This window comes from Psammomys obesus, unplaced genomic scaffold, assembly GCF_907164565.1.
Source record: "Psammomys obesus unplaced genomic scaffold, mPsaObe1.curated_primary_1811, whole genome shotgun sequence".
NCBI classification, from domain to species: domain Eukaryota; kingdom Metazoa; phylum Chordata; class Mammalia; order Rodentia; family Muridae; genus Psammomys; species Psammomys obesus.
Genome location: NW_026596166.1, coordinates 7,719,888 through 7,745,011, shown reverse-complemented (window position 1 = coordinate 7,745,011; position 25,124 = coordinate 7,719,888). Strand labels below are relative to the sequence as shown.

General features: G+C 47.6%; 1 protein-coding gene across 1 annotated transcript; it reads left to right on the top strand.

Annotated features, from left to right (window-relative positions):
- The first annotated feature begins 2,186 nt into the window (after nt 1-2,186).
- On the top strand, nt 2,187-5,152 carry Six6 (SIX homeobox 6). Its single transcript, XM_055595418.1, has 2 exons — nt 2,187-3,016; nt 4,114-5,152. Exons 1-2 carry the CDS (start codon nt 2,445-2,447, stop codon nt 4,280-4,282), a joined length of 741 nt encoding a protein of 246 aa, XP_055451393.1. The 5' UTR covers nt 2,187-2,444; the 3' UTR covers nt 4,283-5,152.
- Nucleotides 5,153-25,124: the final 19,972 nt, after the last annotated feature.

Here is a 25,124-nt window from a genome sequence, read left to right as displayed (position 1 = left end):
TATGGAGCTATTGCTCAAGAAGCGGGCAACAGGATATATATTACCGTTTCCCGGATGGGGCGTCTTGGCTCAGAAACTGAAAAAGAATTGCTCACAAAGGTTAAAGGTAAAAGTCAGGCCCCGTGGTCCCTGCCCTGCAACCTGCGGCGTTTAAACTTGTGGCTATCAAACAGTGCTGGGGGCGGGTGGGGAGATCCTGGCACTGTTGGTCTGCACTGGGCCTGGGGGCGGCTGTAGGTCTAGCTGGAATCGCAGCCCCGTTTCCAAGATGCAGGGAGGAGGTGAAGCCATTCTGCCACTGTGCGAAAAGAGAAAAATTCCCCCAACCCCCCAAAAAGAGCTAGGGCGCTTTTCCCAGCCCTGGCCAGAAGGGAAAGCGGCTGTTTTTCTGCAGTCCTCCTTGATCCCCCGCTTTGACCTCAAGGCCCCTGTTTTCATCTGCGCCACGGATTCTCCTCCCCCAAGGGGTCGAGAACCGCAGCACGCGGCGTTTCTCACTAAAATTTGTCCCTGGGGCTGATTCCGAAGCCGCCCCAAGGCAAAGAAGGCCTGCGCGCTCTCCCTACGCTCACCACCCTCCCCGTTTTGCCCCTACCCAGTCGCACTTCAGGAAAATGAGCTCTTCGGAAAGAAAAGCGTCTTGGTTGAAGCCAGCAAGCTCGCAGAAATGATGTAAATGGCCGCAGGGCTTTTCCCGCCCCTTCCCCTCTGCTACTTTTTTTTTTTCTTTTCCGAGTGAACTGTGAAGATCTGTGAAAATAATATCAGGGTTTTCCGTCAGAATGAGCTTTACCCTGCACTCAGGCGTGGCGTGATCTGACCCGACACATCCAGCCATCTGTGCTATCTATCTGCCTTCTGATTTACCCAATCTGTACACGCGGCGTACAAAGTGTACTTGATACTAAAGAAAAGGCAGACAGGCCCAGTTCCGAGGTGAACCTCGTCGTCTGATTTTCTTGGACGCCTTTCCCCAGTATTTCCTTTCCACCAAATAATAATAAGCCCCATCAAAAGGCCCGCATGAGATCGTGGTTTCCTCGACGGAAGCCTCAGAAAGCGGTATGATGTGGATGTCAATTGGCAATCAATACATGTTGCCAATCCAATCTATTGGCCAGAAGGCAGAGTGCCAAAAAAAAAGGCCCATGCTCTCTGCGGGAGGGGTCAGTGCTCCGTGGCTCTACCTTGCCACCTCCCTCCTTTCTCTGTCTTGCTGTCACTGAACTGGTTCTGATCTTAAAGAGAAGAAAAATAAATAAAAAGCCAAGATTCCACCCCCACGCCAGTGGTTGAATGCTCTAGGCAGAGGAGGTAAGATCAGCCTGCGGTGAGAAGGAGCGAATCTATGTTCTCATAAAGATCTCTGAGGTGGCTTTTTCAGTTGCTGTGCTGACCTACGGGTGACTTCTCCCTCCAGATGTGGCCGCCGCGCACTTATTCAGCCCACTGAACTAGAGAGGGGGGCACCATGAAGTATAACTTTATTTGGGTCAGAAGCCCCTGCAGCCACCTTTCCTAGCGCTACCCCTACCCAGACCTTTCTTGGTGGTTAGCACCTACTCCTCAAGCGTGAGTCCTTGCCGCCCTTTGAGACAGTTTCGGGAAGCCTTGGAAGGGAGTTAGAGTGCAAACTGACCTCCTCTAGAGATCTCTGGTCCTGCTCCTTGTCTTCCAGATTTGCTGCCCACGCAAAAGAGGTAAGTGGCAGACAGGCAGGAATGGGTGCCTAGGAGGTGGGGGGGGGGAAAGACCCATTTCCCTCCCTGTCCCTTCGGCGCGTGAACTCGCCGCGGGGTTTGCCCGCTCCGCCACGTTTAAACTTGTGAGCCCTGGGAGGGTTTGCTTTCCTAGTCCTCTTTTGTCCTCTGGAGCCCCTCCGACCCAGGCACGGCATCGCCCCCCAGAGTGAATTCCTGCAGCCTCCCGCCCCTCCGGTGGGGAACCGGGAGGGAGGGGCCGAGGAGGGGGAGCCGGGAGGGCGAGCCGCCGCGGTTCGGTTTTCGCCTCTGCGCCAGCCACTCCTACCTCTCTCTCTCTCTCTCTCTCTCTCTCTCTTTTTTTTTTTTTTTTTTTGTCCTCCTCCAGGTTCAGCAAAAACCCCGAGCAGGCTCCTTGCAAACCGCGGGCGCTGTCGAGTCCGGGGAGGTGCTGAAATGGCCGGGGCGCGCTAGCCGCCGCCTTGATTGGCAGAGCGGCCGGGTGACAGACAGGGGGTCCCCGCGGCGCCCGCGGCTCCAACCCGCCCACCCCCAGTTAGCGGCGCGGTCTGGCTGGCTGGCTGGAGGGCCCTGGCTGAGCAAGCCCTAGCCGAGGCCGACCCCGCAGCCCTCTCCAGGCGGGAAGGCTCTCCCCACCCCCATCCGGCAACCCCCAGCCGCACCCTCCCGGCCCCGCGGGCATCCGCTGCGCGTCCTGCCCCTGGGCGCCCGCGCAGCAGCTCCATGTTCCAGCTGCCCATCCTGAACTTCAGCCCCCAGCAGGTAGCCGGGGTATGCGAGACCCTGGAGGAGAGCGGCGACGTGGAACGCCTGGGTCGCTTCCTGTGGTCGCTGCCCGTGGCCCCGGCGGCCTGCGAGGCCCTCAACAAGAATGAATCGGTGCTGCGCGCCAGGGCCATCGTGGCCTTCCACGGCGGCAACTACCGCGAGCTCTACCACATCCTGGAAAACCACAAGTTCACGAAGGAATCGCACGCCAAGCTGCAGGCGCTGTGGCTGGAAGCGCACTACCAGGAGGCGGAGAAGCTGCGCGGACGGCCGCTGGGGCCGGTGGACAAGTACCGGGTGAGGAAGAAGTTCCCGCTGCCGCGCACCATCTGGGACGGCGAGCAGAAGACGCACTGCTTCAAGGAGCGCACGCGGCACCTGCTGCGGGAGTGGTACCTCCAGGACCCCTACCCCAACCCCAGCAAGAAGCGCGAGCTCGCCCAGGCCACCGGACTCACCCCCACGCAGGTGGGCAACTGGTTCAAAAACCGCCGGCAAAGAGACCGAGCGGCCGCAGCCAAAAACAGGTCAGAACCGCGAGGCCCTCCGGGCGTGGGGCGCCGTCGGGATGGGGCGGGAGAGGCTTTCCCGGGCGGCGCCCTTCCCCGGCGTCTGGGGGTAGTTGGGGATGCAGTCTTGGGTTCTGGATTCCCGTGCCAACTCCCGGCTCCCCACTTTCTATCTGGTTCATGGCGTTTGCAGCAGCTGTACGGGTCACTGGAGTTGGGGGTGCATGGGGAGAGAGAAGAGATGAAAAGCTCAGGATCAATCAAACATCCAGAGGCCCAAAGCTAATTTTTGCTAGCGCGGACCCAGGCTCTTATCTAGTTAGCACGATTTTTAAATCCCGGCGGCATTCCTCCCCGTGCTCTGAAAAAAAGGTTTTCGTTTTCGAGGGTCTCAGATACTGCGAGGCAGAAGGCTCGTCCCGGGCCACGTTTTTTTCATTCTCCAGAGGGTGGATTTTACATCCCAGGCCCGAGCTCGCCGTGCAACCTGCAACCTCCAGGCAGCATTTCTTTCTTTCTTTCTTTCTTTCTTTCTTTCTTTCTTTCTTTCTTTCTTTCTTTCTTTCCTTCCATCTTTCCTTCCTTCTTTCTTTCTTTCTTTCTTTCTTTCTTTCTCCTTCCTTCCCTTCCTTCCTTCCTTCCTTCCTTCCTTCCTTCCTTCCTTCCTTCCTTCCTTCCTTCCTTCCTTCCTTCCTTCCTTCCTTCCTTCCTTCCTTCCTTCCTTTTTCTTTAGCTGGAATACAGCAGATTCCAGCATGAAGCCTGGGCACACATACCCTTAGGAAAAGAATCCACGCCCCAAAGCCTTCTCTCTCCCGCTTTGCATTTTCCTGACAGTTCTCCAGCAAATCTCCGGACGGTGGGTGACAACATAGGAAGCTTTGGGGGAGGCTAAGGCGGAATTCGTGGTGAGCCGAGACAGGGCATGAGGGAGAGCAAGGCAGAGGAGCAGCTGTGCAGCGGTCCAAACCCCTCCGCCTCGCCTTCCCCGCTTTGTGGAGGTCTGAGGAGGAGAGTCTTGCCCCCGGGAGCTGCGGGCAGACCCGCGGAGCAGAGGGAGCCGGCGTGGCAGCTGGGTGTCTCGCTCTGATTCGCGCCCTCTCCTTCCCTCGCAGACTCCAGCAGCAGGTTCTGTCCCAGGGCCCGGTGAGGGTGCTGCGCTCGGAGGGAGACGGCGCGCCGGAGGTGTTGGGCGTCGCCTCCAGCCCGGCCGCCAGCCTGTCGAGCAAAGCGGCCACGTCGGCCATCTCCATCACGTCCAGCGACAGCGAGTGCGACATCTGAGCTGCACACTCGTCCGCTCAGCAACGGAATCCAGTGTAAAATCGAGACACACGAAATCAGAGAAGAGAGGGCGAGGCCGGCTAGCAACACCGGCGGAGGCTGCGGCCGGGGACCCGCGGGCCTAAGTGGCCCTGTTTGCCAGCCGGCGCCGGGGCCCGCGGCGAGGCCTGACCACCGCCGCTCCTCGGCCCTCGCAGCGCTTTTTCTGAAGGATCTGGCTGCAGAGACCCCCTTGGAACGTTCCTGCAAGCTGAGCGCCCGCCCTTGAGTCCCCTGTGGGTATTTCACGTCGAAAGGACGCTATTATATATATGTATAACTTTTGCTTCGAAGGTTTCTTTTAAAAAAAAAACAAAACAAAACATATATATATGCTGTTTATTTACTTATTTAAAAGACTTCCGCGTTAGGTTTCTCTGTAGCTTGGAGAACTTGCTGTTTGGAATGCAAGCTCACGCATTCTGTGTGAAGAAGCCAAATAATAAAACAACTTGGTGGATAACCTTTCTTAACTAAGGGAACGGCTATCTCATTAAAAAAAAAAAAAAATCACTCTTTTTCCCTTTCCCAGGCATAGAGATGGAATCTGATCCAAGCGGCCTGCCCGACTTCTCTATATCCTTCGCTATCTCTCGGCATATGTTTTTAAACAACCGCTGATAGGCGGCTGAGCACCTGCCACATTGTACCCTGTAAAAATGTATGTAGACATATCCATAAACACAGACACATTGCCGTATTAAAACCTGGAATTCGGAACCCAAGCATCCTACCTACAGTACCGCTTTATAGTCACCGCGCGGATCGTGAATTAATTAATTAATCATTTTTATGAAGTGTTAGTGACTTGCAAGAACAATTTGAGAAGACAAATCCTAGACTCGGGTAAGGAATCCCGTTTTACAAAAACGCGAAGACACGGGGAACTTGATAATAAAAGGTGTTTCCATTCTGTTTGAAGCCCCTCCCATTCACAAGCGGAGGGCACTCGGTGGTCATTCAAGGTGGGTGTGCAGCGCGTGTGGAACTGAGCTCTTATTAAGAGAAAAGAAGACAGGAGAGGTTGTCAGTAAATAATCTAGCATCCTCCTGCTTCAGAAGTGGGCTTTACTCGAGTAAATGATTTTTTAACAAGAGAAACGCTAAGACAGAAGACAATATGCAGGTTATATGCCGCCGATAAAGAGACGCTGCAGAGAAATGACAGTCATTTCCTAAATCAATGCTCTGCATTTAACATGAAACAATTCATCAAGGACTTCATTTTCTTGGGAATAGCCTTAGTTAAAATATGAAATATTCTTAGCATGTAATTGTTCTTTCTATATACACGTCTGCATGAACACTCATACACACACACACACACACACAATCTGCCACTTTTGCATTAAGAAAGTAAATGATATCTAGATTACCTAAGATGTTGTTTTTTCCGAGGGAAATGGATTGCACAGTCTGAAATTTGACATTGATCTTTGAGTCACTTGGGCTGGACTTCTCCCAGTTAGAACCCTTTTAATTCTGTTCTCGGAAGGTGCTCCGTGGGTCAGATGGCTGCTAACATTTCTGAAGGCAAAAAAGGCTAAAGCACCAAACAAATGAAAACTGAAGTCCTGGAAGGTACTAGGTGGTCAAATGGCAACTGGAAGCTCAGGACCATGAGTAAGGGTTTATTTTTGTTTGTTTCTATGTCATTTAAACAGAGCTGGCTACTTTGGGCTTTATGAATGTGTACAAATGTTCCTTATCTGGCAAATTCTTGAAAATTAAAACTCATAACAACAACAAAAAGCACTAGATGGATAGGTCTAGGGAACTTTGTGATGAAATAGGTAATTCCCAAATCAAACAAATGCACTTGGGTGGCCCATGAGAGATTTCTATGGTAAAGGTCCTTCCCTTTCTTCCTAAAGCCTCTGGTAGCTCTTTGGATGCCAAGGGGAAGTCTGGAGGGGGGGGAACCCACCAAGAGTGTAAATTTTAAGAAAGGGTTCATTCTCTAGGTCATGTGAGCGACCAGTGCTAGGGGCCTGCAATTGAGGGTCTACTTGATTTTGTACCGTTGGTTATTGGTAGCGTTATGGCTCTAGTCTTGGCAATCAGGAGGCAGAGGCTGGCTGACCTCTGTAGGTCTGAAGTCAGCCTGGTCTACACAGCGAGTTCCAGGCCAGCCACGGCTACACAGTGAGACTGTGTTTCAAAAGCAACAACAAATCCCAAATCTTGCTGCACCCAAGCCTAGAACCAGCCCAGCAGAATCTGCCCAGTAGATTGCACACCAATGAAAATTTCATGGCTCTTGATCTTAAAATCCAGCTCCACCTCATTTCAACTATGGGATGATCTAGAACCTGGAGGAGTTTATTGGCAAATTTATCTTTCTTTCCCCCTTTCAATTCAGGGTTTTTCTGTGTAGATCAGGCTGGTCTTGAACTCACAGAGATCCTCTGCCTGCCTCTACCTCCCAAATGTTGGGATTAAAAGCATGGACTTATCTTTTATTTTTAGGTTGAGGGAGGTGGGGGAGGAAGGAACTAATTACTGAAATGATGTAAAAGAATTTGAGACTCTAAAAAAAAATCCCAGCCTACTTGTCAATTCAAATGATGTCTGAAAGCAGAAGAAAACATCTACCCTGCTCTCCAGAAAATAGAGTAAGGTTTGCAGGAACTAAGCTTTCTCTGTACAAAATAATGTTTAATGATACTTGCAGGAAAATATAAGGCCAAATAGTGAAGGATTTTTTTTTTTTCTATCTGCATTGGTGAAGGCTTTTGAATGAAGATATATCCTTTACCTAAATTAACAAGCTGTCCAAGAATTGTATTTGAAGTAGCTATAAGGTGGAGACTTGTTCATCTCATTTCATGTTGGAATCTTAGGGCAGTAACATTGTTTGAAGGATGTTTTTGTATGTTTACCTGAAATCTGGTGACGCTTTGTGAGTAATCAATTCTTCCAAATGACCCCCAGGTTGGAAATTAGCCTAGATATCCGGAGACTTACTTAATCACCTGAATCCTCCCATAAACATGTATTCTAAAGATTTTCTTTAAATTTTTTATATCAATCTTATCCTGGCCTGCAGAGCGTTAAATTCGAGGCAGTAGAAAGGCTCCATAAAGGTCCTGAGTTGAGGAAAACTGTCCACCCAGAAGGTTTCCTTTCTTCAATTCTCCACAATTTCCTCAAAAGCAATTAGTCCAGCACAGACGAAAAGAGAAGCCTTTTTACATTTCAACAGACCTGACCGAGGCCAGGATTTTTAATTCAGCCTCAGCTCGGCTCTCCTTTGGCTTCTCACCATTTCCAAAAACCCCCAAAAGCTCCCCGAATGCTTGGCTCCCCCCACCCCGGCCTCTACCGCAACCACCTAGTCCCCTGCCACCCCCAAAGCTCCCCTTCTCTCCCACACCAGTTTGTTTATAAAAATCCAGCGGGAAGAGGGGAGGGGAGCCCAGACTGAGGGTGGGGGGGAGGGCTTGCTCTTTGTTTACATTAAACAAATGACAGGCAAAGAGCTCCGGCAAAGTCTTCCTTGACCTCGTTCTCTCTCTCCAATTTTCACCGAAAGGAAAAGAAAAAAATATTGTATCCGAAGAGCCGGTGAATGGGGCGGGCGGAGGGGAGCCTCAGCTTCTGGCTCTATTCAGCCGGGACCCCAACGCGGCCGATTTCCGCTCCCATTGTGAGGCGGGCGGCGGGGAACGGGGGTCCTCGGGGCTGTCAGGCGGCTCAGCGTAATCAGGGCTAATGACAGCGGCCCGGGGGCCCCCCGAGGGACAAAGCACGGGGCCGCCGGGCTTTGTCGGCCTGAATGGCTAATGGCTTTGCCCGCGGGCTGCGAGGGGGCGGGCGGCGAGGGGAGACCCGGTCATTGTCCGCGCGCTGGCCCGGGCGCGTCCCCCGGAGCTCGGCGCGCGCCCCCGAGGCCTCCCCCGACCCCCCCGGCAGGGCCGGTACGCGGACGCGTGGGTCTCCCCGAGGGGGCGGCCCGGTCCACCCTCCCCGGCTCGGCCCGCCGGGTCGGTGCGGAAAGCGCGCTCCAAGCACCCGCGGCCAGCGCGCGGCATCCCGGGGAGCGCGCGGAGCGGAGGCCTCCAGCCGGCCCTGCCCATTGCTCCGCCGGCTCCGGGGCACGAGCGTCCCCAAAGCCGGGGACCCTGCTGAACAAAACCCCCGGCGAGGGCGGAGGCCCCCCGAGGGTGTCCCCGCCTCCCCCGGGCCGCGCTGCGCTCCCGGGGGCGCGGACGCCGCCGTCCTCCCGACAGTGTAGGCCGCTCCAGCCGCTGCGGCCAGTTAAGGCCTGAGCTGAGCCGGTCCGGCCTGGGCCTCCGGCTACACCGAGCTGCTGCCGCAGTCCGGGAACCCGGTTTGCAGACGCCGAGGTTGAGTGCAGAGAGAGGGAGGCGGTGCCATCACCCAAAGCGCCCGCGCTTGGGCCTGGCAGACCAGGGGACACACAGTCTTCTTTGAGGAAACCGCTGCTTCCTCAGGCTCCACCCTGCCTTGCCTACTATCCCCAGACGTTTTAGACCAGCTCTACCTTGAGACGAGCAAGTGGTTTGGTTTCCCTTCCCCTCCATCTCCCGAGACAAAGGGTTGTGAGCCGAGCGAGGTCTCAGTTAAGAGACCCTCTCACCGCAGCACCGTGTCCCCTCAGGCTCGTCTGCCCGATCCCTGACCGCTCATCTGTCAATCCAAACAGGCTCACACACACACCCCCTCCTCCAGATCTCTCGAGTCAGTTGGGGCTTCTCCCTTCGTGCTTATAATGTTTTTAAGCATTCTTTTATTTCTGTTTGATTTCTTTCCCCCTTTCAGAGGAGAATGTAAGCCCCTAAAGGGCAAGGCTTGGGCCTTATACCTCTTTGTTCTACCCTGAGCAATAGGTGCTCAATAAATATTTTTAAAAATACTGCGTCCGGTCTGTTCTACGCCGCTTTCCCTAGGAATGCAGTTGAACGAGCAGAGATGACTCAGAAGAGCCGACCCCCAGTTCGTCTCAATCCTCCAGGCTTGGGTGTCGGCTATTACTTTTCGGATCTTTGGGATGATTTTGGAAGGTGTGACACTCCAAGTATGTGGGTTTTTTTAAACACCCCCCCCTTTTTTTTCCTTGGAATTTTGTGGTTTAGAGTTCAGAACATGAGAACGATCTTCACGCAACGCGCTTTCCCAAACAGTAAGACTCGGGTCTCAAAATTTCTCAGGTGTTAACACTTTCAAAACCTGAAAAGGAAATTTCTGATATTTTTGTCTATAATGGGACGATGGAATTGACACAAAGAACTGCCTGCTTCGAATGCCATGCCCCTTTGCGGTAAGACTTACACCCCAAGCGTGTTGATGGGTAAGACCGTAAATGAATGGGTGCTGGGTGCCTTTGCTGAAGAGCTCCAGAGAGCTCTCTCTGCCTGTGATCAGATGTAAGCTCTCAGCTTCTCCAGTGCCACAACTTCTGGCCTGATGCCACGTTCTTGCCATGACGGACCCTAACCCTCTGGAACAGTTTCTGTATGAATCAGCAATAGGAACTTTGGGAAATTTTCTGAATTCAAAAGACAAAAACAACTGTCTTTAGGCGTAGGAAAGGGAGGATCGTGGAAGTGAAATGTGTGTATACTTTCCTGGGTATTTATTCCTTCGTCAGGCTAAGCCTGGAGGCCGGAGTCTGTAAGGACCATGGCTGGGTCTGGAGCTACCCACAGAGGAAGACCGGTCCAGCACTGGTCCCCTGCCTTGTACACTGTCCCTTTAGCCACCTGGCAGAGATGCAGAGAGCTAAGGAGTAGGAGAAAGAAGAGCAAGCAGCTCACTGGCCCCACTCCAGACTCTGACAACACCTATGGGAATGCGACCTGGGCCAGCTCTTGAGTTGGTTGGCCTATGGCTTCCCCATTATTTATTATCTGTTATGAAATTCTCCCTGGAACAGATTTCTCTTCGGCCTCTCAGCAGGCTTACCATTAATTAGCCCACACAGAACCTTTGTTCAAATGCTGAAAAGAATCACTTCAAGGAGACATTTTGCTGCCGCGTATTGAACAGTTGCAATAAGTATACAAATAAAAACAAAAACGAAAAAATGAGAGGGCAGGTGAAAGGATCTCTCTTACCATAGGGAGATACCAGAAAGATACTGTTTTACTACTCCAGACAGGCGTCCCTCCCCAGACAAGAATCTGCTTGGCCTTGGTCTTGGATGCCCCAGCCTGCAGCACCACCACAAAAAAGAAAGTTTTACTATGGATCAACTTCCTAGGCTATTTCTATTATAACAGGAGAGTGCACCCTCTCTTCTTTCCTCTCTCTTGTCTGCCCCCTCTTCTTCTTGTCTCTTTTATCCTCCCATTCCAGTCTTGACCCACAAATAAAACAGTAATACACAAACAGAATCACAGACTAAGCATCCATTTTCAAAACAGAGATTGATACCTCACTCCCGTGCTTAGACTAATTTAAGATGGAATACAAACAGAGGATTCATGGAAACCTTAGCTCACAAAAGCCTTATGAAAAATCTGCCCGATAACAAGCTCATTCAACTTTAAAATTTAATGAACAGAAGCCAGTGAACTGTATAATTTCAAATTCTGATAAAAAATATATAAGGCTATCTCCTGGAAAATAATTTTAGCCTGGATCTGTCAATTTGCAGCATGAGAATACTGATTTAATGTTTGTTTTTCTCAATAAACTGATTAGATGTGAATTTTTTCTTTTAGATTTTTTTTTCATGTATGTATGTGCACCACCTGTGTGCCTTCAGCCTACAGAGGTTAGAGAAGGGCATTGATTGGATTTCCTGGAACTGGAATTATGGGTGTTTTTGAGCCACCATGTGGGTGCTGGGAACTGAATCTGGGCCCCCTGCCCGAGCAGCGAGTGCTCTTAACCACTGAGACATTTCTCCAGCTCCTAGACTTGAATTTTCTAACCATGAAATCAGATACCTAGTGTTAGGTGACACATATCAATTTGGTACATGAACAGTTTGGATAGTGATAAACTAGGTTTTTTTTTTTTTTTTTGCATGTCAAACCTTTTCAGATATTTAGGATATTACTAATAATTGTCTAAACTAAGCACCATTCAAACATATTTTATTGTATTGGGTATACTCCTGGCTTTCTACAGATCTGTGGTCATTAAATTTTTTTTTTTTCAACTAAAGACATATGCATGCATACTAGAACATTTCTTTTCAAAAAAATATTTTTTTTTTGCAGGTAATTGTGACTGTTTGAGAGCCAAGTTGAAAAAACACCAACAGCGGAAAGAAAACACATTTAAGCGGTCTGTAGCTGCGGCTCGGGACCTGACAAGGCAGATTCAACCAACCTTGTCTGAAATGGCCAATCATTATGAAGCTGCACAAGTCATTCAACTCTCAGGCTTTACCTCTGTGAGTGAGGCATGGGGAGAATCTCTCAGGGCACCTCACATAACAGATGCTGAAAGATTGAGTCTTTGCCTCACTTCTCCTGGTTGAGTGTCAAAGCAAAGAAATGCTACATAAGCTCCCTTTTAAAGCTAGTTTCATTGTGTGCATGTATGGTGCATGTATGTATCCGCGTGTTGCACATACAGCGTGGTGCATATGTCAGCAGACAACCTTGTGAAGTCAGTTCTCTCTTTCTACCTTTCTGTGGATTTGGGAGATGGAATTCAGGTCACCTTTAAACGCTGATCCTCCTTGAAGGCCCTAGGCTCCCATTTAAGGATGGAGTTGGGGCCAACAAGATGGCTCAGCGGGTTAAAGCACTTGTGGCTATACCTGAAGACCTGAGTTCCACACCCAGGACCCAAGCTCTAGAAGCTGCATGGAAGAAGGACAGAACCAACTTCTTCATTTTTCCTCTGAGCCCTCATACACAACCTGATGAGCAGCACCCCCCCCCCAACAAAACAGATAAATAAAAACATAATACAGAAATTTTTAATGGGGTTTACTTTTGTTTTGACAGAGACTTGCTGTGTAATTCAGGCTGACTGAGAAACGGTGATGTCCTGTCTGGGTTTTCCTAGTTTGGATTACAGGCATGTACCACCACAACTGGCTTCAAAAGTTGATTTTAACAGTCACCTTCTACGTAATGGAAATGTTGCTGACTTTTATGTGTACTTTTCTGACACTGGACATTGAGCATACTGCCTCAAGTATGTTTAGCGCCTGCTCTGCCATTGAACAACACTCCAGGCAAGCTGATATTGCCCTTAGCATCAAAATAGCTCCTGTTTACTTTGCCTGGGAGAAGAACCCAGTATCTTGGCCGTAACATGGCGACAATGGATATATCCGTGTTCATGAAACATCATATTTTCTATCTAGAGCTACTTACCATTTACACAGAACTCTTCAAAGAGGTCCTGGTCAGCGTCACATGACCCAACTTTATAGGTAAATATACAGTGTTCAGAGTGTGGCTCAGTGGTACAGTGCTTGACTAGCAGGCCCAAAGCCAAAGTTCAATCCCCAGCAACGCACACACACAGAGACAGAGACACAGAGAGACAGAAAGAGAGGCAGAGAAAACGCCCTAAATTATGAGTACAGAACTGAATAGTAGAATGGAAAGAAATGACAATTTAAAAGGAAATGCCCATGAAGATCCCACGCTTCAGAAAAACCAGAAACAGAAAATGCCCAAATTCTCATCAGCTAATAAACTACCTAAACAGAATGGAGTAAAGCCATATCACAGAATATCACACATCTATAAAAGAATGAAAAGGGAGCTAGGGAGATGGCTCGGTGCTTAAGAGCACTTGCTCCTTCAGAAGAGGACTGGAGCTGACTTCCCAGAACCCACACAGGGCGACTGCCAAACACCCACCGTCCCAGAGGATCTGAGCTTCTCTTCGGGCCTCCCCAGGCTCCTTAAGTCAAGCACACACCGACTTAAGTAAAAATAAAACTTAATAAAAGAAACTGTGGCGTGTGCTACCCCACGCATATGCCCTCAAAATACGATAGACACAGTAGGCTATGTGCTGTATTTCACATTTGCACAAAAAAAACAGACGATAAAAAAAAAAAAAATCATAGGCATTACAATGTTTTTCGTCTAGCAAATAAACTACAAAATCCAGACAAATAACAAAATCATTTCACTAAGTGCCCTTCACACCTTTAGCTTTGCCCTGCTTTTCCTTTCTGCTCCAGATGATTTCTTTATTTGGTAAGGATTTGACAGTCAACTTCAAACAGAAAGGTAATTAGGTTTTCAAGGTGAATTGCCTTAAGTGCTTCTTATTGGCAGTTTAGAAACACCTTTGTCGTCGTCTTAGTTTATTATTGCTAAGTTAGTATATTATATTTTAGACTGGCATACATTTTTTTCTTGAAAGCCTCAATGACATTTCTTTCATATCTGAGCAGTAGCAGTTCATGATGCTTCGAGTTTCCTTGAACCGTGACCCAGCTGAAACAATCTTTACAGGGACAATGATCATCGGTGAGCTTGTGGTCGATGACTGTCGACGCTCCTATCGCAACATAAACACACGCTGGGCATTGGGCATATTCCTGTAAAGTGTTCCGCTCGGCAGCAGCTAGCAGCTTTCCTCAGAAGTGACAGCAAACCATAAAAACCTACGCCACTAAACCAAATTATCCCTTCCTTCCCTCCAGGGACCACAGTTATTCCAGCATCAGCCGGGAAAAGGCCAAATAGAGGGAGAGTGGAAGAGGAAATTGTCTACTGTAGTAAATCACTTAAAAAAAAAAAAAAAGCAAATTTTCAAAAACTGCATGATGGTGTGAATACAGTACCAGGAATTGTTTAGGGGTCTCAAAAGAGGCTGATACAGATGAGGGATCTTAAACCCTAATGAAAACAGACCCTGACGCCAAGCCCATTCTCCTTTTTTATTTCCCAAGATGATGTATTTTCCAGGAAAGTTTTTAACAGAGCTCTACTGAAAACCTGTTTTTAAAAATGATTCAGAGACCAGCCTGGTCTACAGAGTGAGTTCCAGGATAGCCAAGGCTACATAGAGAAACAAACAAAAACAAAAAAAGAAAAGAGAAGGAAAGAAAAAAAAAAAAAGATTCCAGGGTGTCACATGCTTTGTAATCCCACAACTGGAGAGGTGGAGGCAGGGAGATTAGGAGTTCAAGGCCACCCCTGGCTATACTCAGTGAAACTCTCCCATAGAAACCATCACAACAAAAAGACTTGTTGGTGGAAGAAGGGAGAGTTTAAGTTGTTCACGGAAAGCTAGACCCAGGATAAAAATGGCATCCACCTAACTTCTTTGCATATTCCAGCTCAGACCATCAAAAACTCTGTGTTCTTCATCTTCCCTTTAATACAGTCTATTTTCAGTTGTCATGGGAAAACACACACACACACACACACACACACAGAAAATCCAATTCACACCAGCATACAAATAACTGCTAAAAGCTTAATGAATTACCTACAGATGGGGCGCTGGGGTTGTCCTTACTAAACTGTGAGGAGATAATCCTTTAATTCAATACCCCCGACACTAATGACAGCAATTCAGACATCACTAGAAGGCTAGTAGAAAATTATTTTTGTTGGAAGGGAGCCAAGCATCCTTCAATCCTTTGCAATAAAGTAAATAGATAAAGAACTGATTTTTTTTTTAATTCAGATATCATAAATATTTCTTTTTAAATTTAAAGAAGGTGGTAGCACACACCTATAGTCCTAACAGTGGAGGCAGGCAAGTCAGAAGTTCAAGGTCAGCCTTTAGCTAAATAGCAAGTTTGAGACCATAAGACTACATGAGACCTTGTCTCAAAATAAACCTGAGCAAATACGTAAATGATAAAGTTAGAAATGCTAGCTGCCCTTGGAGGCTCTTCCTTCTGTCATCCTGTTTCCCACCAGGCTTCACTGTGTAGCAGCCTACATGTCCTCCTATCTCTTAGACTCGGGTTGGCTCTCGGCTCTGGCTCTCGGCTCTTGCTCTCAGGAGCATCGCCCTTCCCTCAACACAGGGCCAGAATAGGGGTGAGGCAAGCAAGGCGCCTGAGACGCAACTCCCACAGCCTGCCAGTTCAGGCTTGGCGGTTCAGAATGAGGAAGTGCTTAAACGGTTCCGTGGATGCCTCCTGCTCTTCAGTCACGTGTTTTGTGTGTGTACCACACCCCTTTCCTACCTTCATTTGGTAGCAGCACCTTTAGGAAACTGCCTCCTCCCCTTCAGCGTATTTCCAGAAGGGCTGAGAGTAGCGAATCCCAACCTCCCAACCCATAGGGCGCTAGAAACTGGGGCAGCCCTTTCCAGAAAATGTTGAATTGACAAGAGAGGAGCTGTTTTCTGTACCCTTTGATGGAAAGTGTAAAACATGTGACCCGCGTCATATCATGGGTCACGGGAAGGGTCATAAGGAAGAGGCAACCTCGGGAGGTAGAACAAGCCTGTGACCTGTAACCCCTCGAGGGCTGTGGCAGGAGCATCGCAAGTTCAAAGCCTGCCCAGGCTAGAGGAGGAGGAGAAGCAGGATGGTAGGGGTAAAGCCTAGAATGTTTATTACTTTCCCCAGTTGACCCCACCCAGGTAGGTGCCCATGCTCCACTCTCCAGGCTCCGCTCAGAGGCCATTTTCCTCTTTGATCCATGAGTTTTAAGCTCCCCTTTGTGTGAACTACCGTGGAATTTAAAGTGTGTCTTCTAGTCATTTAGCTTCGTATCTAGTCATTTAGCTTCGTATCTGTCATCTCCTACTATATAAGTCTTTAAGGCTGAGATTTACAGTCTCTGTAATCTTCCCAAAATTGAGTGTAGACTCTTTCCAACAGGAAAAAGGCAATAGATATCTGCAGAATAAATGAACTAAATGATCATAATAATTAAAGGATGGCTAGAATCATTAAGTTTCATTTCAAGAAATTTTATTCCAAATGAGCTAAAGTTCAAAACAGAATTTTAAAAATAATGTATTTTATCAAGAATGAATATAAGGTACGGCTATTGATTGCCAGGGAAACAAGTAAAAATTAAAAGGTGTCAGCATTTTATTTTAAGTTCAGGAAATAAGACCTTCTGTTTGCTCATATCTAAACAAATAAATAAATTCTAGAAGCACAAACAAGAAACAGCGGTTTCAAGCTGCAGGGAACAACTGAGCAAATGAAATCCTGAAATTAGAGAAAATTTCCATGTATAATTTGTAAATTATTAACCTTATGATCAATGCCTCTTCAGTAGTTAAGCTGTGGCTTAGGTCGTGTGGCTCAGTGGTAAGATATGTTTCCGCACGGCCCTCCCAGTTTGGTTGAAATCCCATTTTTTTTTTAACCATCTTTGACTTCTGATGTTAACTGTTATGAGGTCCAAGCTCTGTTGTCCAGAAAGAAGGAGGGTTACCGGAGATTGAGGAGAATTTGAGGAGGTTTAGACTGATAAGATATACTTGACTCACTCCAGACCAGGGCTGCTCCTTAGGCAGCTGGTGGCAGGCACCCAGGCACGCCCTGATGTGCACAGGCTACGAACAGGTGGGCACTGGCACCCACACCAACTAGAATGCGGGCCTCATGGAGGTAGGCCCACAGACCTACAGCAAGACACTCCCAGGCAGGCGGAAGGCCTCAGGCCTCAGGGCCGTATTTATACGGAGTCACACGCTCTCAGGCCCCTGGCAACTGCTATTTTGTGCTGACTCGCAGGCTCCCAAATATGCAGTATCAACCACAGCTAACTTATACCGGGTGTTCATATCAGCGCCATGTTGCCTAAATAGAAACTGACCCCCCTGGACCTTTGCTTCCAATTGTTCATCACCTCGACCGGCTACTTTGCTTGTCACCGGCAGCTGCTGCTGCCTCAGACCTTGCGGTTATGTTAAGCTTCCTTTCACAGCTGGTACAGAAGCAGCTGCCTTTGCTTGTCTGAGAGACGGTTTGGGGTCTCTCTCCTAACGTAAGCGGGGAATCTCTTCTCGGACGCCATCCTCCCTTACAATCTAGTCTATTATAAGTTAGCGGTATTAGAAGCAGCAACATATAAAATGCAATGGTGTCTAACAGATTCCTTCAAGGGCACTGAACTGGGGGAACAGCCAGCCTGCTGTCACTGGCCCAAAGCTTGTCTGTCATAGCCCGTCTGCTTGGTCACCTCATGCCGAATCCTCTTCCTCCTCAGTGTTCTGGCTCTGCTGTTTTAACTCTTCATCTTTTCCTTAGCCCCAACCCCTACACTTACTGCAGTTCTCACCACACGCTCTCTCCCTCACTACTTGCAGAGACCTAGCCTCTGCGTCAATATGGGGGCCTAAAGCAAAACAAACCCATAATTCTGAGAGAAGCAGAGCGCCTCAGGCAGGCACCAGGTGAGGTCCATTACTGCATGATGGCGTGTTCGACCTCCCAAGGCCGAAATGAGAGAAAAACATTGAAAGCAGATGAGGTCATACCCAGAAGTCTGCCCACCAGGACAGAGAGAACACAGGGCTTCAGAGCCAAGGCTATAAAAGAAACCAGGAAGAGTCCAGAGTGCTGGTGCTTCCGGCTGGGAGTGGTAGAGAGTCTATCAAATAAACATTCTCTTACGCGTTTGTTAAATCAAACTGCAAACACAAGAAAAAGTAATTCTGAATTAATTCACCTTAATGTAAAACATTAAATTGATTTCCCCTCACTCTGTCCTTCCCACTTAAAAAAAAAAAAAAGGAAGAAAACAGAAAGAACATCCTGCCTGAAATACCAAATTGCTTTCTGGAGTCACTGTGAGTCACCACTGGAATTCTGTGATTTAATTTGTATCTCTTTGTTAACATGTGATTTAATTTGTATCTCCTTGTTAAGGTAGCACTGTTGACATCCTTCCCCACGTGCTTTCTCACCATGTCCTGTCTCAGCCGCAACAGATGATGTCTCTAGGTTTCTTCTCAAATTCTATGACCTTCAGCAGAGGTAAGGCTGGTCTAAAAGAGAGGTGGACTTAGCAGCTATCCCAAGAAAATGAAGGACCCATGGCTATTTTATATCTCAAGTAAAGTACGGCAGTAGAGACCATTACTGACTCTCATTCTGTAAGGCTGGCTCTGAGGGAAGCTGAGGACCCTCTCTACTTCAGAACAAGCCCCAAAGGCTTCTAAGAAAAGCCTGTGCAATGGTTGGTCCTGACTGATGAGAAAGGGGATGGATAAGGAGCAGGGCTGAAGCTGAGACATGAACTGTAAAGATGGAGCTAGGCAAGAAACAGTTTAAAGTTTTTTAATGTAGAAAAAACTCTGAATTTTTGAAAGCAAATCTGTTACTTATCTGATTGTATTACACTGTGGGTAAGTAGTTCGATTTCTCTCTTTGATCCCAAATCTTATTTTTAAGCCCAAACCTATTAGTAAAAAAAAAACAACAACAACAACAACAACAAAAAAAAAACAACCAGCAGAGCTGGGAGGCAGGGGCAGGTGGATCTCTGTGAGTTTGAGGCTAGCGTGAAGTACAGAGTGAGTTCCAGGATAGCCAAGACTACTCAGAGAAACTGTCTCAAAAGACCAACATAAAACAAACAAGCAAACAAAAAACTAGCAGGACCTCTAGGCAGTAACACAACCTTTTGTTGAAAATCCACATATCGTAGCCAGGACTGTCATCCAGAATAGTCCCTGGAGCATGCTGGGAGGCTGTAACCTCAAGACTCCATTCCAGGCCTGCCCAGTTGGTACTCTCAAGTCCCGGAACCAAACTCATATCACCAGGCTCGCAAAGCAGGCGCCTTCGTCGGCTGCACCATCTCGGCAGCCCCTCCACGGTGTCTCTAAGCTGACAATCATCTTGGGGCTCCAGAGTACTGCAAGTCAGACGTCCAAACCCCTCCCTACCCATGTTTCCACAACAGTCTGTCTCGTCCGCTGCCCCTTGGGCTCCCCTCTTCAGGACCCAGCTGATACGCGTTTGTGTTTCTTTCCCGATTGCTAATGTTTCAGAGTATTTTTAAGTCTGAGCAGTTACCTAGTGGACAGGACAATAGATTGCCCTATTTGTGAGTGGATGCTAAGGACACTTCATAGAAGCCCCATGCTTCAATACTACGAGAAGAGCCACCGTTCACTGATAATGACATGGGAATCTAAACGGTTACGAGGCTTTCAAAAACACTGAGTGTGCCGCGACCGTTATAAAAGATTGCTTCCGTTCAGATCATTTGGCAAAATGAAAACAGACCAGCACAGACGTTTACAGGGCAAAAGCAAGCCATCCCATTTACCCCTCGAAATCCAGAGACAAGGCATGCGTTATCTAGAAAAACAGAACATAATCTAAAATGATTTTTGCTATCATCTTGAAAGGATGTGGTCGTTACAATATGGTGACACCCTTTTGATTTCCTTAAAAATAATCACTTTGGGGGCTGGGGATGGGAGGGGGGCTTGGTGGATTAAAGATCTTGCCTGATAACCTGGGATCGATCCCGAGGACCACAAGATGGAAGGCAAGGGACTCCAAGCTTCTGCCCCTCTCCCCAGAGGAATGAATGGATGAAGGAGTGTGATTTCAAGCAATCACTTCTTTCTGCCACTGAGTTTAGGTTATCAGAGGGAAGATCCCCTTCAGGATTACCTCTAACCCCTACGTAAGGTCAGGAAAGGCACTGTTTGGGGATGTTCAGATGGCCCACATCACCGCTTCTCCTGGCCTGGACCACCCTTGGTTAACATTTCATACCCATACCTGCCTCCGTGTTCTTCTCCTTTGTCCGTCTTTCTTTCTCTAACTAACTTTCTCTAACTGCTTAGGGTGAAGGAACTCTTCCTAGCCTGCCTGTCACTACTGGGTATAAATCAAGTTGATAGTAATAAAATCACAACCCCACATCATAGATCCACGAGAAAAATAATAACAGCAAATCTATAAACATGATCCTTATTATATCAACTAGAGTCACGTAAAGCTGCAGCTCAAGGCGGCGCTGGGGATGCAGCACGGCGATAGAACATCCTTTTGAAATGTGGGGAACTCCAACAACACGTGTGTAAGTAGGAGCCTTGCAGGCAGATGTTAGCCAGGCTTGTTACTGACCTCCGTTGCCCTGTGCGTCTGCAATGCGTGTGCTGGACAATTCGTACTCGTACAGCAGCTGGCAGCCACTTGTAGCAATTCAGGATTGATGGGTAAGAAGTTTGCTGGGAGCCGGGCATAGCGGCTCACATCTATAATCCCAGCGCTCAGAGAAGCAGAGGCGGGTGGATCTCTGTGAGTTCAAGGCCGGCCTGGTCTACAGTGTGAGTCCAAGGCAGCCAAGGCTACCCAGAGAAGAAACCCTGTTTTGAAAGACAAACAAACAGGAAGTTTGCTGGGGGGTGCTAAAATTCTAACTAGTTTTTATTGTCTTTCTACAGCAAAAAGGACTTCAAGTTGCTCTTTACACCACTCCTGATACTGTTCATACTGATGCCGAGGTTAGAGCTCAGAGGCAGGTTATCGTCTAGTGCGTGGAAGGTTCTGTGTCCCATCCCCAGCTCCAACAGTAACAACTGCTTTTCTTCAGCAAACATTCAAATATTATTTTGTTCCATTTGGCTAAGTGAAATGTACTTGCAAGTTAATGCTACCTGTTTCTTATAACATTTTTTTTTAATGTGGCTGATGGAAACATTTCAATTTCCTGCATGTCTGGCTTGGTATCTCCACTGGACTGAGCTGTTAAGACACTGTTCAGTGGTTAGGGCACAGTGCGGAGTCAGATTGCCACGTATCTTTTATGCCATCATTCAACTTCTGACTTAGATAACTCTGCTCTGAGATCTTCAGCCATCCGTTCCTCTTGAATGGCTTGAATGGATCCAAATAGGCATGGTGGTTCCCGTTAGGAACCTGTCCAAAGTCAAACAAACTGAAGACTTGATCCCCAGGTGAGGTTGACATTGGGAGGTGATTTGAATTTCAGAGTTGCTAAATTAATGGATTTAGCTATCAAGTGATTAATTATTGAGTGAGCATTTTTAAAATTATTTTATGTATATGAGTGATTTGTTTGCATGTTTGTCTGTGCATGGCATACATACTGTGCCTGAAGAGGTCAGAAGAGGGCATCAGAGTCACTGGAACTGAACTTACAGTTGTTTGTGAGCCACTGAGTGGATGCTGGGAAATGAACCCAGGTCCTCTGCAAGAGCAGTAAGCACTCCTAACTGCTGAGCCATCTCTCTCCAGCCCTAATTCACACAATTAAGTTTGGGCTGATCTGGAAAAGAACAGAAAAGTCCTGAGGATGATATAAGGAACTGTGTTAGCTTTCGATTGTTGTAATAAAATACATAAGTAGCTTAGAGAAGGGAAGATTTTTTTCTGGCTTGTGGTTTTGGAGGTTTCAGTCCTAAGAGCATTGCTTTGGACCTGAGGTGAGGTAAAATGTCCTCATGGTGGGAGGATAGAGCAGAAGAAGCTTCTTGCAGCGGCAGCTAAGAAGGAAGAAGAGGAAGAAAAAGAGAAGGAGGGGGAAGAAGGTAGCTTTGAGAGAGACAGACAGACAGAGAACACGCTCTGCCCTTCAGCTAAGCCTCCCTCTTTTGGAGTCATTGAGCTGAAAATCACCATCTGAAACTCCAGTTACCAGGAAATCCACAGCCCTCTTCTGGCCTTTGTAGGCACCAGGCACACGTACGGTACACACACACATACATGCAGACAAAAACAATCACATACATAAAAAAATGAAAAACTAGTATGACTGTATAATTCTGAATTCATAACACTTAGTTTATAGGGCTGTTTGGAACATTGAGTTTAATGAGTACTGTTGGAAAAAAGTTTTCTTCCTATCTGTTTGAAAACTGCTTTGTGGACAGGCTGTGGTGGAGTATGCCTTTAATCCCAGCACTCAGGAGGCAGAAGCAGGCAGATCTCTGAGTTCAGGCCAGCCTTGAGTACAGACTGAGTTCTAGGATAGCCAGTGATACCCAGAAAATCCCTGGCTCAGAAAGAGAGAGGGAAAAACACAGAGAAAGACAGAAAGAGAATGAGAGACACAAAGGAGAGAGGGACAGAGACAGACACAGATAGACAGATGGACAGACAGAGACTGAGAAGAGCTTGTTGATTATATTTTTCTCTAGGACTTTGTACTTCTATACCTACGATCTATGCTGTCACTCTTTCTTCACTCACAGTCCCCTCATTCCTCTTGCAGTTTTGTAAAATGTTGAAATACCCAAAGTAAAAAATTCTTAAAGTCTAAAGTTCTCCAAAACTTGCAGTAGAAGCTTTAAAAACTTAGTTATGGTATGCAAATATGTTTTTGTTTTAATCCCAAAACAAAAATGGGATATGGAATTGCTTTTAGTTTGTCCACGGCTGATAATTGCTTCGTGTGACTCAGAGAGGCACGTGATCTTTGCCAGCTGAAGTTAGTGGAATTCTGAGGAGGTTCTGGGAAAGTATAAATATGAGAATGCAGAGAGACAGAAGGGTGGTGGGTTGGAGGAGATGGAGAGAAGCCTTTGAGGACACGGATGTTGAAAGAAGGTGCCTGTTTACCTGGACTACTGATGACTAGATTGGTATTGCCCCAAAAGAACCCGACGACCCTAATCAGCAGGAACTAGTTCTAAGGAGGTCTATGTCCCATTTCCCTTCTATCCTTCTTTCTCACCCACCTAGGGTTGGGGTCTTGGAAGGAAAGTAGAGGCTTTAGGAACCCCAAATAAAGCAGTTTAAAAACTAGCGCCTACAAAAAACTTGAAGCTGGGAAGACTGCCCAGGTGACAGAATAAAAGAATGTGGACCGTTCTGTCAGGTAGGAGCCAGAGCATGGTGGCTTGTTCCTGTAATCCCAGCACTGAGAAGTGGACACAGCAGTATACTTGGATTTTGTGGATGGCCGAAAGTGTGAGCTCTAGGTTCAGTGAGAACCCCTGTCTCAAAAAACAATTAATTAAGAGACCAATTAATGAAGGCCACTCTGGCCTGCACACACACAGAAACACATCCATACACACAGAACACAAACAGAAGAAAAAGCTTCCCGAACCACAGTCTCAAAGGCTTGGTCCCAGTATGGTGGTATTAAGAAGTAGGGTCTAAGCTGGGTGGTGGTGGCACATGCCTTTGATCCCAGCACTCCAGAGGCAGAGAGGCAGGGTGATCTCTGTTAGAAGCCAGCCTGGTGGTCTGCAGAGTGAGTTCCAGGACAGCTGAAGCCACAAAGTGAGATCCCTGTCTCCAAAGAGGGAGGGAGGGAGGGAAGAAGGAGGGGAGGGAGGGAGGGAGGGAAGAAGGAGGGGAGGGAGGGAGGGAGGGAGGGAGGGAGGGAGGGAGGGAGGGAGGAGAGCCAGGGTCTAGTGGGAGGTGAGTAGTTCTTTGGGGTGCTACTCTAAAATGTAGTAACAATTGTCTCACAGAATGAGAAAGTACAGTCCCTTGAAAGGACAGTGCTTTAAAAGAGGAGGAGGAAGGGTAGGACAGGGAGGGGAAGGGAGAGGAGCTACAGCTGGGGTACAAAGTGAATAAACCATAATTAATAAAAATAAAATAAAAATTAAAAGAAGAGTCTCTCTGCTGGGCATAGTAATGCACGTCTTTAGTCTTAGCACTTAGAAGCAGAGGCAGGCGGATCCCTGTGAATTCCAGGCCAGCCTGGTCTACACAGTGAGTTCTAGGACAGACATGGATGCACAGTGAGACCTTGTCTCAAAATAAAAATAAAAGACTCTCTCTCTCTCTCTCCTTCCCTCCCTCCTTCCCTCCCCCCTGCTCCTGGCTCTTCCTGTATGGCTATATGACCTCCCCCTCTCATCCCTTGTTCTCTTTCCATGATACCATCCATCCTGTGACACAGCCAAAAGCGCCCTCACCAGAGCCCAAGAGGTGTTGGACCCATGTCCTTGAAGCTCTAAAACTGTAAGCTAAACAAACCCTTCTTTATAAGGGCTCAGTCTTGGTTATGTTTCGTTACAGCAATAGAACTTGACTAATGCAATACTGTCTTCAGTGTTTTGTCATTTCAACACACCACCGCTGGAAGCATCATCAGGTGGTCTTCTCAGTTAGTTCCTTTCAATCAGCAATAAACTCCTGAGCTTCTTCTAACACCTTTTCGTAGTTTGCAGATTCATTTCTTCTCAGCACTGCCTCATGCTCCGCTGTGTGCAATGCACCATCGTGTCTTTGTCCATTTGCCTGCTGAAAGGCATCTTGGATGCTTCCAAGTTTCAGCCGTGGTAATAGAGCTGCTATCGGCATCCTTGTCCTGTGTTTCTCTTTCATAAGGACATCCTTTTAAATGGTTTTGCTGTTGTTTTCACTTTTGACAGGGGGTTTTGCTGTTGTTGTTAGTTTGTTGGTTAGTTGGTAGGTTGGTTTGTTTTGTAGCTGACTAGGACTGCAATTGCTGAATTGCATGCATGAACCATGCTTAGCTTTTCAAAGTGGCCGCTCCACCTTGAATTCCTGCAAGCCATGATCTTTATATCCAAGGCAGCGCTGACTGTCAGTAGTTTGGATTTTAGCCATTGTGGGGGCCAAGTTGTGGGAGAGCAGAGGTCATCTGCTTGCAGTCGGTTCTCCTATTCCGTGAGGTTGGTGGCCGGTGCCTTCTGAAGCATCTCGAGGGCCCTTATTGTTTTAATCTGCCATCCACTGACAACAGCATGTGTTTTGGTGTCTTTTACCATTTGCATATCTTCTTCATATGGTGACTCTTCAGATCTTTTTGATTGAGTTCCATTATTTTTACATTATTGAATTTTAATAACTCTTTGTAGATATTTTGGATATAAGTCTTTTATTAGGCATTTACTTTGCAAAAATCTTCCTCCAGTATGAAGTTTTTTTGTTTTGTTTTCTTCTTCTTCTTTCTTCTTCTTCTTCTTCTTCTTCTTCTTCTTCTTCTTCTTCTTCTTCTTCTTCTTCTTC

Excerpts from the sequence above, each read along its gene's own strand:
- Six6 (XM_055595418.1), top strand. The coding sequence starts at position 2,445 with ATGTTCCAGCTGCCCATCCTGAACTTCAGCCCCCAGCAGGTAGCCGGG. Across the intron at positions 3,017-4,113 it reads GCGGCCGCAGCCAAAAACAG|ACTCCAGCAGCAGGTTCTGT; the intron begins GTCAGAACCGCG and ends CTTCCCTCGCAG.